Genomic DNA, 13,250 nt, shown 5'->3' on the forward strand with positions numbered 1-13,250 from the left:
TCAACACCTGCTATTCCTCTTCTTTGCTGTCCTCCTTCTTCTTCCTCTTCAATGAAGGGTCTTCATTTCACTAACCAACTTTAGATTGGGTCTAATTTGCTCATGTTTTTATGTAGTCTAGATATTAGTCCCCTGTATATGGAATAGATGGCAAACGTATTTCCCACCATGTGAACTGTCTTTTCATTGAGTTGATTGCTTCCTTTGCTGTGTAGAAACAGATAAATTATGATAAAGACAAAGGAGAAAGGAGGCTTCTCTGAGGCTGATGCAAAAGTGAAAACAAAAGCATTTGCTTCTAAGACTGATACTCAGAAGCCCTCTAGGGGCATTCAGTCATTGCGAAAGGTATAAGCTCCCTGATGTCTCTGAGAAGAAGATGGCAGACTTCTATAAGGTAGAGATAAATGATCTAGAAAGGGACAAAACTAAGGGTAGGAAAGAATCTGAGTGTGATGTTGAACTCAAATTTATATCTAATGTCATAGTTGGTGCAAATAAAAGCCAGGAGAAAGAGAAGTCAGGCAAGTAGGAGGCGCTGGTGTATGCAGGGAAGAAAAAGCAGAAGAGCTTTGGGGGGGGTGTCTCTCACAGAGAGATATAAAAAGGAAGAGTGAGGAGAGGCCTAGAGAACCACAAGCGGTCACAAGGGATTTGTTCCTGAGAAAAATATGTTAGAGATTTCTTATAAAGCAATTCAAGAGATAAACTCATCACCTTCCCACAGGAAGACTTCTGAGAGCCGTGAAAAGCAGGAGACAAAGGAGAATTTTCCTCAAGAAAGTCTGTTTTCCATTACTAGAGAGGCCCAGGTCAACATTTGGAAGGACTCATTCAACAAGGACCACTGGCTTATTGGCCAAGGAACACAAGCTTTGTTGATATCTAGTTTTAGCAACAAAAGAACAGGAGTTTCATTCCATTTTCCAGCATATACAGTCAGCTCAGTCTCAGTGTAGCCCTTCAGAATTATTTGCTCAGCATATAGTGACCATCATTCATTCACTATGTTAAAGAACATCACTGGATCCTCTAGAAGGACACTTCATGGATGTTTTACTATCTAAAGAGGAGTTGAACAGGAGGCAGCTAAAAACAAGAAAAGCTCAGAGATATACAAGAAGATAGATATTTCCCCCACTACATTCAGAAAACATGGTTTGGCTCATGACAAAATGAAAAGTCCTTAGGAACATAAACATAAGGCTGAGGGAAAATACAAAGGTGATCCTGTTGATCTCTGCCTTGATACTGACTGTCATAAAAAATAAGAAAAGAGATCTTAAATAAAGTAAATCAAGAGACTCAGTAATTTCCATGATGTAAGCCATTCAGGGAAAGGTCAACCGAGAAAGCAGAGAAAACATAAAAATCAAAGAAGCAGAAGAAGCATAGGAGAGCACAAGACCAGTCAAGCTTCCTCTTCCTCTTCCTGTTCTTCCTCTTCCTCTTCCTCTGCCTCTGAGTCATGTCAGTACTACAAAATCGAAGAGTATTGTCAAGAGACAGAGTAAGAGAAGAAGCTTTCAATTTTGAACCAGAGAGAGAGGCTAGGGCAGAGGCAACTACTCTGGTAACAATGACAGCACTAACAATGATCTTCAAAAAACAAACTTGAAAGAGGAATGGGATCTGGAATCCATGCCCAGAAGCAAAGTAGTACTTGCATGATGACCCAAAAATTAAAGGCAGTGATGGGCGAACCAGCACTGGGACTAAGAAGCCTTCCCCTGGGGTAAGTGCCAGTTCAGGTTCTGGAAATCCAGTACCAACCTCAAATGGGCCCACAAGTTCAGAGTGGGGAAGAAGGGGAGATTGAAGATGATCAGATTGGAAGAGTGGACCTATTTATAATCTTTGTTTTCCTATAACTCAGTAGTGGCCACACTGGCCCAGGGGAAAGAGGCCCTGGGAAGGTGGCTGGTGAGGAGCTGAACAGGGTGTCCTCAAGAAGATTCTCGACTTCCGGGAGAACATGGCGGACAGATAACAGCAACTACCGGAGGCTCTCTGAAAGACTCGGCTCAGAAGCCAGGAATGGTGCGGACTAAGGAGACATAAGCAGGTGGAGATATGCTCTGCTGACTCAGGAACGAACTGGGCTGAGAGAAACCAACTTGGAATGCAGTCCTGGTGCTAAAACAGGAACAGAAAAGCCTCGGTGTGGAGCTGGACCCCGCGCCACTGTAAGCCGCGATTTGGGTTTCCCGCCGCGCGGCGGCTGGCTGCCTTTACAGTGGCTCAGCAAGGAGAGAGACACGCAGAAGCTCTGAGAACAGCAATCTGCGAACGGCAGGGAGGCGTGCACTGACTTGTGGTGAGGTGAGTGAGAGAAACTGACACTCTACCACAGTTTGACTCCAGAGGAGGACTTTCTGGGCCCGAGCAGTCCTGCGGGAGCAGGGCGTGGTGGCGACTCCAGCCACACATCCCCCTCTTGGGCGGGATTGGTGAAAAGTGCCTGGCCTGCGTGACGCTGCCGGCGGACCTGGTAGGCTGTCCCAACCCAGATCCCAGAGCCTGACGGTGGCCCAGAGGGGCGACTCCCGCGTAGGCTGCCTGGTCCGTAACTCCCTGGTACGCAGCGGTGAGCGGGAACACCTAACTGGCGCAATTCGATCAGGCTGTGGCTGACTGGGAGAGAAGCTGGGCCTCTTATATAAGCTTGCATATATAAGGAACAGAGAAGAAGAGGCAGCATGGGAAGAGGCAGCAACAAGAAAGGCTCCTCGGCCCCCAATTCTGAGAAACAGGCAATAGCAGACACCGCACCAATATACATAAGGCACCATATAGAGAGCCTCATAGACCAATTCAGGAATGAAGTTATCAACGACCTGAAGCTAGAAGTATGCAGAATAGTTAGAGAAATGCTAAGTACCACCCAAGAAAAAACAGGCGGTGGAATGGAAGAACAGAAAAAAAGGGGAGAATTGTTTGATGGAGAAAACAGAGAAACCATAGAATATGTGAAGCAGGTTCAAAGGGACTACCAAGATACCAAGAAGTCTACAGAAGACTGGCATAACAGCTTGAAAGAAACTAAGGACAGACTATCTGAACTGGAGGGCAGACTTGTAATATGGGAGAATGAAATGAAAAACTTCTTAAAAATAACAAAGAAACAAACAGCAATAATACAAAGACAAGAAGATGATAAGAGGATCCATAACTTAAGGATTAAGAACATAAAAGAAGAAGTAGGAACACAAACAAGTGAACTACAAAAGCTACTCACAGAAATAATCCAGGAGAATTTTCCTAATTTAGCAAAAGGTAAAGATACTCAGATGTATGAGGCATACAGGACCCCAGCTACCTACAACCCAAACAGACCAACACCCAGGCATATAATAATAAAAATTCCAGAAATTCAATACAAGAACAGAATATTAAAAGCTGTAAGAGACAAGAAACAGACCACTTACAAGGGAACACCCATCAGAATTACAGCAGATTTCTCGGCACAAACCATCAAATCACGAAGAGCGTGGGGGGAAATAATTCAAGCTTTGAAAGATAATAATCTCCAGCCAAGATTGAGATATCCTGCACAACTGTCCCTGGAAATTGATGGAAAAACAAGGTGCTTCCAGGATAAAGAGGAACTGGGGGAATTTGCAACCACCAATTCAACTCTACAGAGAGTATTGCAGGATATTCTAAAAAAAGAAAAATACAAAGAATCCAGAAATAATGGCAGAGAGGCCACAACGAATGGAGCAGAGAACAAAATGAAGAAGACAAACTGACAGCTACTGACAGAAAAGGAGCTCAACAGAAATGAGGCAGAGAAGATTGGATGATAGGAACAGCTATTTTGGAGAAAATGACATCTTAATAGGTAATACTGATTTAGTATCATCTTGTTTTGAAGTCTCATCTAGCTTTTGTCCTTCTGTCTCCAATGGTCTAAATAGGTTGTATCTTACTGGATTTTATTATGTACGATAGTATAAGCAAAAACCTTGTAAAGACAAGGAGATTATACAGAAACCATTATTCATTTTCTGTTAGTCGATTCTAAATACTCTGTAATGCTGTCATTCTCTTGAATGGTTTTACATTGTTTTGATATACTTAATGCTACAGTATACGAAGTTGTACTCAAGGATTTCAAAGAAAGAGACAATATGGTAACTACTTTTAGGTTAGGATTATCTGGTGGTGAATCTCTATTCTGCTTAAATGGTTATGTTTTGATCTGCGCTGTTTCGTTGTTATGCCCTCTTTTATCTCAATCTCCACTCCATTATTTACTTTTTTATCTTTATCCTTTTAATTAAAGGAAAAAATAGCAGGATATATTATAGTAACCCACTTTGACTTTTCATTACCTTGATTTAAAGCCCTGTATTACTCTCACCATCTGGTTTTTAACTGATGTTCCCCTATTCTGTTTTGCTGGATAGTATCAGGTTCGAAAGTTTAGGCATCAGCTGTGAAGATAATGAGATTCATTATGACGCCCATTCTTGTTGACTTTTATCTACTTTTGAAGACCTACAATGTCTCCAATGTTTTGGTTTTGTTGGTTTTATTCTTTACTGTTTTGTTCAATTGTATTATAACTAACGATATAGGCAATTCTATTAGAGATAGCGGGAGGCATTATAGTAACCATTGTTGATCACCTTGTATTATGTTTTTACATTATCTATTATGTCCACCCTTTTGACTTGACCGATTCTGTTCTGTTATGTCGCATTTGGTTTTACTCTCTTCCAAAAAAGTAATAAGAACCGTGGGAGCAATGAAACCCAAAATGTGTAATAGTCATGGTACAAAAGAGAGGAAAAGAAAGTGCTCCAAACTATATAACTGCATGTATATTTAAGTGCATAAGATAGAAAATGATATCACAGAGTTTTATTGGATCAATGAACAGAACTGTTTGCAGTATCGTTGATGGAATGTCCACTTTACAAGCTTTAATTTTGTGACTTGAACAATTATTTCTAAGATGACAATATGTAATCCATTAACTAGTGATTTCCTACTGTTCATTTTTTTTCTGTAAATCTGTATAACTTGTACCCTTTCCCTGCTTTTTTTTTCTTTTCTCCTTAAATAAAATTAAAAAAAAAAAAAAAAAAAAAAAAAAGAAGATTCTCAACATCCCACCCCACCAGCCATGCAGAAGCCTACAACAGTGGAAAGTGTTCCTGGGCTGTGTCCCATTGGACAGAGGAGGCCACCATAGAACCTGGGGTCAGGCCCACCTTTCAGCAGAGCAGGACATGTTGAGCTCTAGCTGTGTAGCTCTCTTTATTGTTGGTGTATGGGGTTGGGCTTGGGGTAAGGGAGAGAGAGCAATGCTTGATTTTGGTTTGTTCACTATTAGAAACCAATAGTTTTGTTTATAATTTTCATGTCACTTGGAGCTAAGAGGACTAATTTGATTTTCAGTCTCTTCTCTCCTAACCTGATTTTAAAAGGCCCCCATTTTAAGGCATATGTTGTAAGGGAAGAAAGATTTAATTTGTGCAACTTTAATTCTTAAAAGAGAAAGCAAAGCATGTGAATAAACATTGAAGTGTTCACCACAGTTTGGGATCAAACCACTTGGATCTTTGTGCAATCCGCCTGTACAGCAAGCAGAAGTTTAAGGCCTTTGTGATCACCCTGTGGTCCCCTTTTCTGTGCATCTCTGTGTCACACAGACTTGCTTCTAACCACTTTCTTTGCACTCTGCTCCTGCATTTGCTGACTTCTCCTGGGTGGGGTTTGCCACTCTCTGGCAGTCGCGCCAATGTCCCAAACTTTCTTGTGTTGATGATCTTCTGCAAAAGGGGTGGAAACTGGAGGGCATTTTCTGATTGGTTTTCTAAGATTCTTCTGAATTCTATTATCCTAGCAAATATAAATTAGGAAAAAAATTTAATATTTTTGTTACTCTTTTTATAAAATGAAAGCAACACCCACAATCAATTACAAAGCCAGTTATGGCTGGGTGGTTCTTGGGGTTATGTATATTTTTTGGTTAATTTTTTCTTTATCTTTTTAATCTTAAATTTATATTGAAGTATTCGATGATGCTTGGGGGGAAATATCCTCTTATGCTTGCCTCCCTAGGAGGCTGTCCTGAGCAGGTCAATAATGTGGCATTTGTGCATATGTGCTATTTAGACTGTACCAACTTCTCTTCCCCCAACAATTGTTTTGTTGATTGTTTTGCTTTCCCCTTACTTTGGTACATTTCTTTAGGTAAGTTGATTTTACTTGAATGATTCATGTTTAGGGGAGCAAAGCGCAAAACTTTTTTAACTCCTCCTGCAAACAAAAACAATAAATGAAAAAAAGAGAAAGAGAGACAGAGAACAGCAGAACACAGATCCATGGACCATTCAAACTGGAGTATTAGTAGGCCACCTATTCATTCGAAAAGTGTGGAAAATAATATCAAATATATTAGTGTTTTTACAAAGCTTTCTAGAATTCCATTTTAATTTTTCATTTCAACACATTAGATTGTTGCCTATGATTATGATTTAATGAAGACTGTATGATAACTTTAGTGTTTCATTTGGGATCTTCCCAAACTTCACATAACTCAACTTTTGATAAATAGCTCCATTAAAAGTAGTTTCTGCTGACAACAGTGTAATGGCAAGTGACAGAACACAGAAGCAGACATTTGGACACTGGAAATAAATAATGATTTTTTAATATGAAAGAAATTCACAGTAATATTAAGGGGAATTTAAAAATGTTTTTTAATGAATAATAATTTTAAGAATGCCATCATGAAGAAGATAATTGTTACAAGGGCCAAAACCACGTGATTCTTCCACAAGCCCCAAGCAGAGAGATCAATACCCACCATTGTCAGGAATTCTTCACCAGAACATCTGAAATGAAAGACCGAAGGGATATAATTCCATTCTTAGCATGTGTTAAAACTTACAATCAATCATCAGCGTTCTTCTGATAAGGAATCCTATAGGTTCTCCAAACATTAATGGTTATCACTTCAATTTGTAGTAGGTAAGAGTCAGTGAAGAGTAATTAACATTTGCTAGATACTATCTAGACATCTAACCCCTAAACAGTCCAGAGCGGAGATATAATGCACATTTAATGAAGGAATGGGGTTCAGTTTAAGAAAGTTGGCCACAGTTATAGAGTGAATCTATTTTTCTAGCCTCCTCTGATTAATTTGGTTCCAAATCTATAACACTGTTCTCTTCAAAGGAATATTTATGAAGTGCTTTTTTATTGTTTTATACTGAGGGTTTATCGTATTACATCCACAGCCCTTGCTAACAAACTCACAGCTCCCTGTCATTCTGATAATGCATCAAAAAAATCCATTCATGAAACCAAGCTATGTATCCTAAAAGTGGACAAAGGGAAGTAATAAAGGCTTTGCTCAGTTCACATTCTATCAGATCTTGTACTAAGAGTGCTGAGCAGCAAAGGTTCTCAGCTACAAGGCATTACCAGCAGGCCGAGATATCCAATTCAAATCTTGGGTGGCTGGAGCAGAGCAGGATGAACTTGTCCTGCTATGGATTTCAAAAGTTTTTGTACTCAAAATGCACATGGGAGCCAGAATTATTGCCTGCTCCCATTCTTGCGCATCTCTTGGAACTTGACAGGACTAAAATCATCTGCAGCCTCTTTTCTTTGACGCCTATGGCAGATCCTCCTTCACTAATCCTATTTTTCCTATTCACTTCCTCCTGACCAGCAGGCTGGCAGTGAATTTTTCCTATAAATTTGCCACATCTGCATCAAAGCAAAGGCAGTCCCTTGGATAAACAGAACAGCTTCTCATGCAAGCTTTTATACTCAATCATTCAATATGAAATTTGTTTCAATTCTAAGGATTATTTACATTATGTGAATTACAATATGACTTCTCTTAAGTACATTTGAGTTTGAAATGGGTTGTTCTGATAGTTAAGCTATAATATATAGTCTCTGCTTCCTTGTGAGCCCAGCCTGTGCATGATAACAGGAGCTAGAATAACAGCAACAGCATACAGCCATAACTGGTGCGAATCCCATCACAGAGAGACACACTCAACTGTGTAGACTGTTATTTCATCAAGTCTTCCAATGCCCCAAGGTAAAGAGGGTTGCTAGGATCATAGCTGGATTATATTTACTCCTTGTATGCTGTTGTTGCTCTTTTAGCTCCTACTATTGCTCAAGACTCAGAAATGCTAGGGACTGTAAATCCTTGATTCATTATCAAAGCGGCCCATTTCAAACACAAATGTCCTCAAAGAAAAAAATTTAAACCAACCATCAAAACAATTTCAAAAGTATGACACAACAAATTGTCTGCATTAAACATAATGTTTACTGCAGAGGAACACAAGAGTTGTGTGGTGTATTCACATGCATTAGGGCAGACTGATTCACTTGCAGATGGGATAAGTTAGGTGCAGAATGATTTGTTGATCGAAAGGTCTTATAAAGGTCTATAAGCCCAAGAGCCTTTATCCATGGCATCAAATAAGGAAGCGAATCTATTATGACACTGAACACTGACTTACATTACGTAGTTGGAACAGCCACTGATCCTGGTTTCACTGTGTCCTACACAGAAGTTTTGCCCCCAAAATTCATTGTGCTGCAAAGCCTAAAACACAATGGAAATTAGAGCAAAGTAAAAGTTTTTAAATTTTAGAAATTTTCTAAGAAATTTTAGTTCAATTTTCCATTTTTCTTTCTGAAAACACACCAAGTTTCAGATTCCCGGTCCTTGTCAGAGCAAAGCAACTAGGCTTATTTTTCTTGGCAGTGAAGTGGAATAGCAGTTGAAGTATTGATTTTCAGGTTGCCAAGGAGAACACTGGATAGATTAGCTCAGATTGTAGCTCTTTCCTTCTCTTTTGTTGAATTATAACCTCAAAATTACTAAATTTGTTAACAGTGATGTTCAATGAACAGTATTGATTTATGGCAACAATTTTTGTTGTTTTTTGAAAACCAGTTGTAATTATGGGAGTGGAAACACTCTTATATGAGCAGTTTCCTTTTGTTTGTTAAAAAGGAAGTTTTGTGCTTTTTGCTACTGATTTCTTCTTTGTAAGAATCTTTTTTTTTCTATGAATTTTACTCTGAGTGACGTTTTGGCTATTTTTCTAAGATTAGGATACCCAGTGCATTATCTGTTGTTATTCTCTAGTTATTTTGTTTTACTTTTTTCTAGAAGTAAAAAGAATATCTTTTTACATTCTCTTTATTAGTATTTGTTTATATTACATTACAATTTAAGAAGAAACAATTTTCTTTGCGATTGATTAGTATACTAAAGCAAACGTGCCTATGAACATTACATGATCACTGTTCTTGTTCCTTGTTGAGATGCAAACCATGCAGTCTCCTGCCACCTTCATTTCCTCACGGAATGGAAATAGCAATATGTTTTCATCTATAGGTCAACTTTTCCCTTACCATCAGATTCACCTCACCTTCTGCCTCTAACAGAGTGGAGAGACTGCAAAAACCCCTGGTGACTCCCTGAACTTGTGCTAATCACTGCTAATAAGAATTTCTCCTCCAAAGCTTCTTAGATCAGTGCTCAGGAAAACAGGATGATGGGAGCTTATTTATGGTTTTCTCCAGCCCAGGAACCCAGTCATAAAGATAGACAAGCACAATTACCATCATGCCATAATATGGGACATTGATGTATTGAAGCCAAGAGACCCAAGATTCATTGGTTTCAAAAAAACCAGTCACAAGCCAAAATCTCTGCAAAAAAATAAAAAACTATGAATTACAACAGGTTCAGAAACTTCAGGAGGAATTCTAGAAAATGTCTTTCTCAACAATTCTACAGTCTTCAGACTAATACATGAAAACTGGGTCTGCAATATTATTTAGAGAATAATGACAAGAAAGGAATAAAGCATTTATTCATTATGGACATAATTTTTATTTTATATGTTTTAGAGCCAAGATTACTTAAATCTCTCAGTATGGAACTAAAGAACTTTATGGACCAATCCACTGAGTATTCAAAGTATACCACACCCATCTCTTATAAAAACCAATTCTGGATCAGACCAGAACAATCCTAAGTATCAAATAACCCATTCTATTTGCTTACAAAAACAGTGTGTTACAAAGTTTTGAACTTTGTTTTTGTGACTTTGTGTCAGAAACAGGTTTACCGTAACCCCAAATCAAGAAGTGATAAACACCATAATGTGAAATACACCAGATACTGTGGTCAATGTGTCCATTTAAACTGATGCAAATGCAATACAGCAAGAGTGATGCCTGGATAGTTCAAGAGGTACAAGTGGCACTGTGAGGTTCACATAAAATTTTCTCTACCTGCGACAAGTTCTAGTGGGATATGCAAAATGTCAATGCTGCTATTGAGTGTGCCCATGTTTAGACTTCATGCTATTATGACTGTCTTCAAAGCTCTATAGGTATCTTTACATAATAATTTGTACAAGCCTCAAGTAAATCAGTGAAACATTTTTATTCATTGAGATTTGCTTTCTGTTGACAAAGCATAATACATTTCTAATGATATCTACATTAATAGTTGACAAATTCAAAAGCATAAGCAAAAGATTTTGTCAGGAGCTTATGGCAGTAATGGCAAACTCTTCAGAGCTTTCAAGGGTAACCAACAGCCATCTGTGCCATGCTGCCACAGGGTCACCACCACTGACTTAGTGTAATTATGTATTATTTGGAGACATGTACTTCTTCTGTAGCAGGAAGGATCTGTGTTTTAAGAGGCAAAGTATTTCTGCTTAATTGATGTTATATGAGAAAACATTGCATTATTCTCATAACTCACCTATGTTTGTGCAAAATTTAGATATATGGAAGACTAGAACCAGGCCATAATTTAAAAAATGTAAGCAGATATATTGATGTATGAGATTGTTACAAACTCAGAAAGAAAGTGACAGAGTTCTGTTCACTTACAAATTTTCTGGTATTTTAAAATTGTCTTGTATTAGTGCCTGTTAATATTACATGATGGTGCAGGTCACTTTGGAAAGTTGGTACATGATTAACATATCTAATCAATTTCAATTCCTTTCTCTTCTGCTCCATCAAGCTTGGCTCTTATTCCATATCAGAAGTATTCTCCATGGTTTCCTGTTCTCTGCTTTATTTTAATTATTTTCTTATTAGTTTATGTATTTTATGTTATTCACAGAATAAAAAACACATAACATTTAATTAATTTGATTTAACATGATAATTTCTAGTTCTAGCCATTTTCCTTCAAATGACTTGATTTCATGCTTCTTTAAGGCTTAGGAATATTCCATGGTGTGTGTGTGTGTGTGTGTGTGTGTGTGTGTGTGTGTATATACACACACACACATATAGATGATAGATAGATAGATATGTCACATTTTCTTTATCCATTAATCTGTTAATGGGTATGTCATTGCTTAGCAACTGTGAATTCCACATACAAACACAGTTTATGCATGTATCTCTGTAGTACGCAGTCCATGATTCTCTCTGGAATATACCCAAATTATATAGTTATTTTTAATGTTATTTCAAATGGTTTAAGATTTCAGTGGTGATAAATTTATGGAACAATGTGTCCTTTGTTTTTCTTTTAAGGAAAAAGGTGTTAATGTATAAGTTGTTTTTTTTTTCTAAACTAAATTTTCAGTAGTAGAATTCAATTGTAGGGGCTGGGGATTTAGCTCAGCAGCATAAGCGCCTGCCTTGCAAGCAGGCAGTCTTGGGTTCGATCCCTGGTACCGATAAAAAAGAAAAAGACAAAAAAAAAAAAAAAAAAAAAAAAAAAAGGAGAATTCAATTGTAGTATTGGCCCTTGTTGCTAAATAAGTGTGTTTGGGGTTGCCTTTGGGCGATCATCTCTAAAAGTCTCACCATCATTGGTTTAAACTTTTGAGGAATCTTCATAGTTATTTCCATAAAGGTTGTAGTGGTTTAACTTCCCAGTAACAATATACACAATTTTCTTCTCCTCTGCATCCGTGGGTGTAGGTGTGCATGTTTGTTTCTGTGTCTTTTTCTATTGATCTGCGTTTGAATTTGGTGTCAGCACTATTTTTTCAAATTCCACGTTCTAGTATACTTTAAAGTCTGATATAATGATGCCTGCAGTGTTATTGCTTTGGCTCAGGACTGCTTTAGCTGTTCTCATTCTTTTTCTTTGAAATGAAATTTACAATGGCTTTTCCTAGTTTGTTGAAGAATATTAATATTTCGTTGGGGGGATGCATTGAATATATAAACCTACTTTACAGCCATTTTAATAGTTTTCACATATTCCAAGAACACAGGAAGTCTCTCCGTTGTATATCGTCCTCTTTAATTTCTTATTTTCAAGCACTGTAATTTTCACCACAGATTTTCACCTCTTTTGTTAATTTCTATGCATTTAATTTTGCAAAACTTTCTTGAAGAATTGTTTATCTGATTTCTTTCTCAGTGGGTTCATCATTGATGTAGAAGAACACAAATTTAGTTTTGAATGTTGATTTTGTATCCAATTACTTTGCCCAACTTATTTATCAGATCTAAAAGACATCTGGTGGAGTTTTTGGACACTGCATGTGGAGAATCATCATCTGCAAAAAGCAAAGTTTCTACTTCATTTTCCTATTCATATTCTTTTTCTGTCTCTTAACTGATTTCAAGCTCTATACTGAATGGCAGCTATGGGAATACATACTATAGTATTCTTCAAAAGTGTTGGGGAAATTCTTTTAGCTGTGGGTGTGTCATATAACACTTTTGTCATTCTGAGATAAGGTATTTCATACCCATTTGCAGTGTTTTTCAAGGTAAATGAATGAGTACTGGATTTTGTCAAAGGTTTTTACAGTGTGTATTAAAATGATCATATGATTTTTATTTTGGATTCTATCTGTATGAAGCATTATATTTACTCAATTCTGCATGTAAAACAATTCTTGCTTTCCTGGGATATTAACTTGTCTTTGATGGATGATTTATTTAATATGCTCTTAAATTCTGACAGTGAGGACCTACTTGAGTATTTTTGCATCATGTTCATGAAGGATATTGCTCTGTAGTTTCCTTCATTTTCATGAAGTTATTATCTCGTCTTTGTATTAGGATAATGCTCCTTTCATAGAATGAATATGAGAGAAAACACTTTCTTTCTATTATATGGAAAATTTGGGAGAAGTGTTGGTGTTAATTCATTGATAAATTTTGGTATTATTTAGCTACAAACCCATCTGGTCCTAAGCTTTTCCTGATTGGAATTTTTTAATACTACTTCAAGCTTAATCACTTGTTGA

General features: G+C 37.5%; 1 protein-coding gene and 1 pseudogene across 1 annotated transcript in view; one reads left to right on the forward strand and one right to left on the reverse strand.

Annotated features, from left to right (window-relative positions):
- The first annotated feature begins 228 nt into the window (after positions 1 to 228).
- The window catches only part of LOC106027768 (thyroid hormone receptor-associated protein 3-like), a 286,224-nt pseudogene continuing 273,202 nt past the window's right edge, over positions 229 to 13,250 (forward strand).
- The window catches only part of LOC100717413 (broad substrate specificity ATP-binding cassette transporter ABCG2-like), a 73,515-nt gene continuing 66,957 nt past the window's right edge, over positions 6,693 to 13,250 (reverse strand). The window contains exons 14-16 of the mRNA XM_013152686.3: positions 9,622 to 9,711; positions 8,508 to 8,593; positions 6,693 to 6,851 (exon numbers count right to left, since the gene is read on the reverse strand). Coding sequence (XP_013008140.3) covers positions 6,704 to 6,851; positions 8,508 to 8,593; positions 9,622 to 9,711 — 324 coding nt within the window. The 3' untranslated portion in view covers positions 6,693 to 6,703. The remainder of the gene's footprint in view (positions 6,852 to 8,507; positions 8,594 to 9,621; positions 9,712 to 13,250) is intronic.

Source organism: Cavia porcellus, unplaced genomic scaffold (genome assembly GCF_034190915.1).
Source record: "Cavia porcellus strain 051 isolate PalLab524CR breed Dunkin Hartley unplaced genomic scaffold, mCavPor4.1 scaffold_4, whole genome shotgun sequence".
In the NCBI taxonomy this organism is placed as follows: domain Eukaryota; kingdom Metazoa; phylum Chordata; class Mammalia; order Rodentia; family Caviidae; genus Cavia; species Cavia porcellus.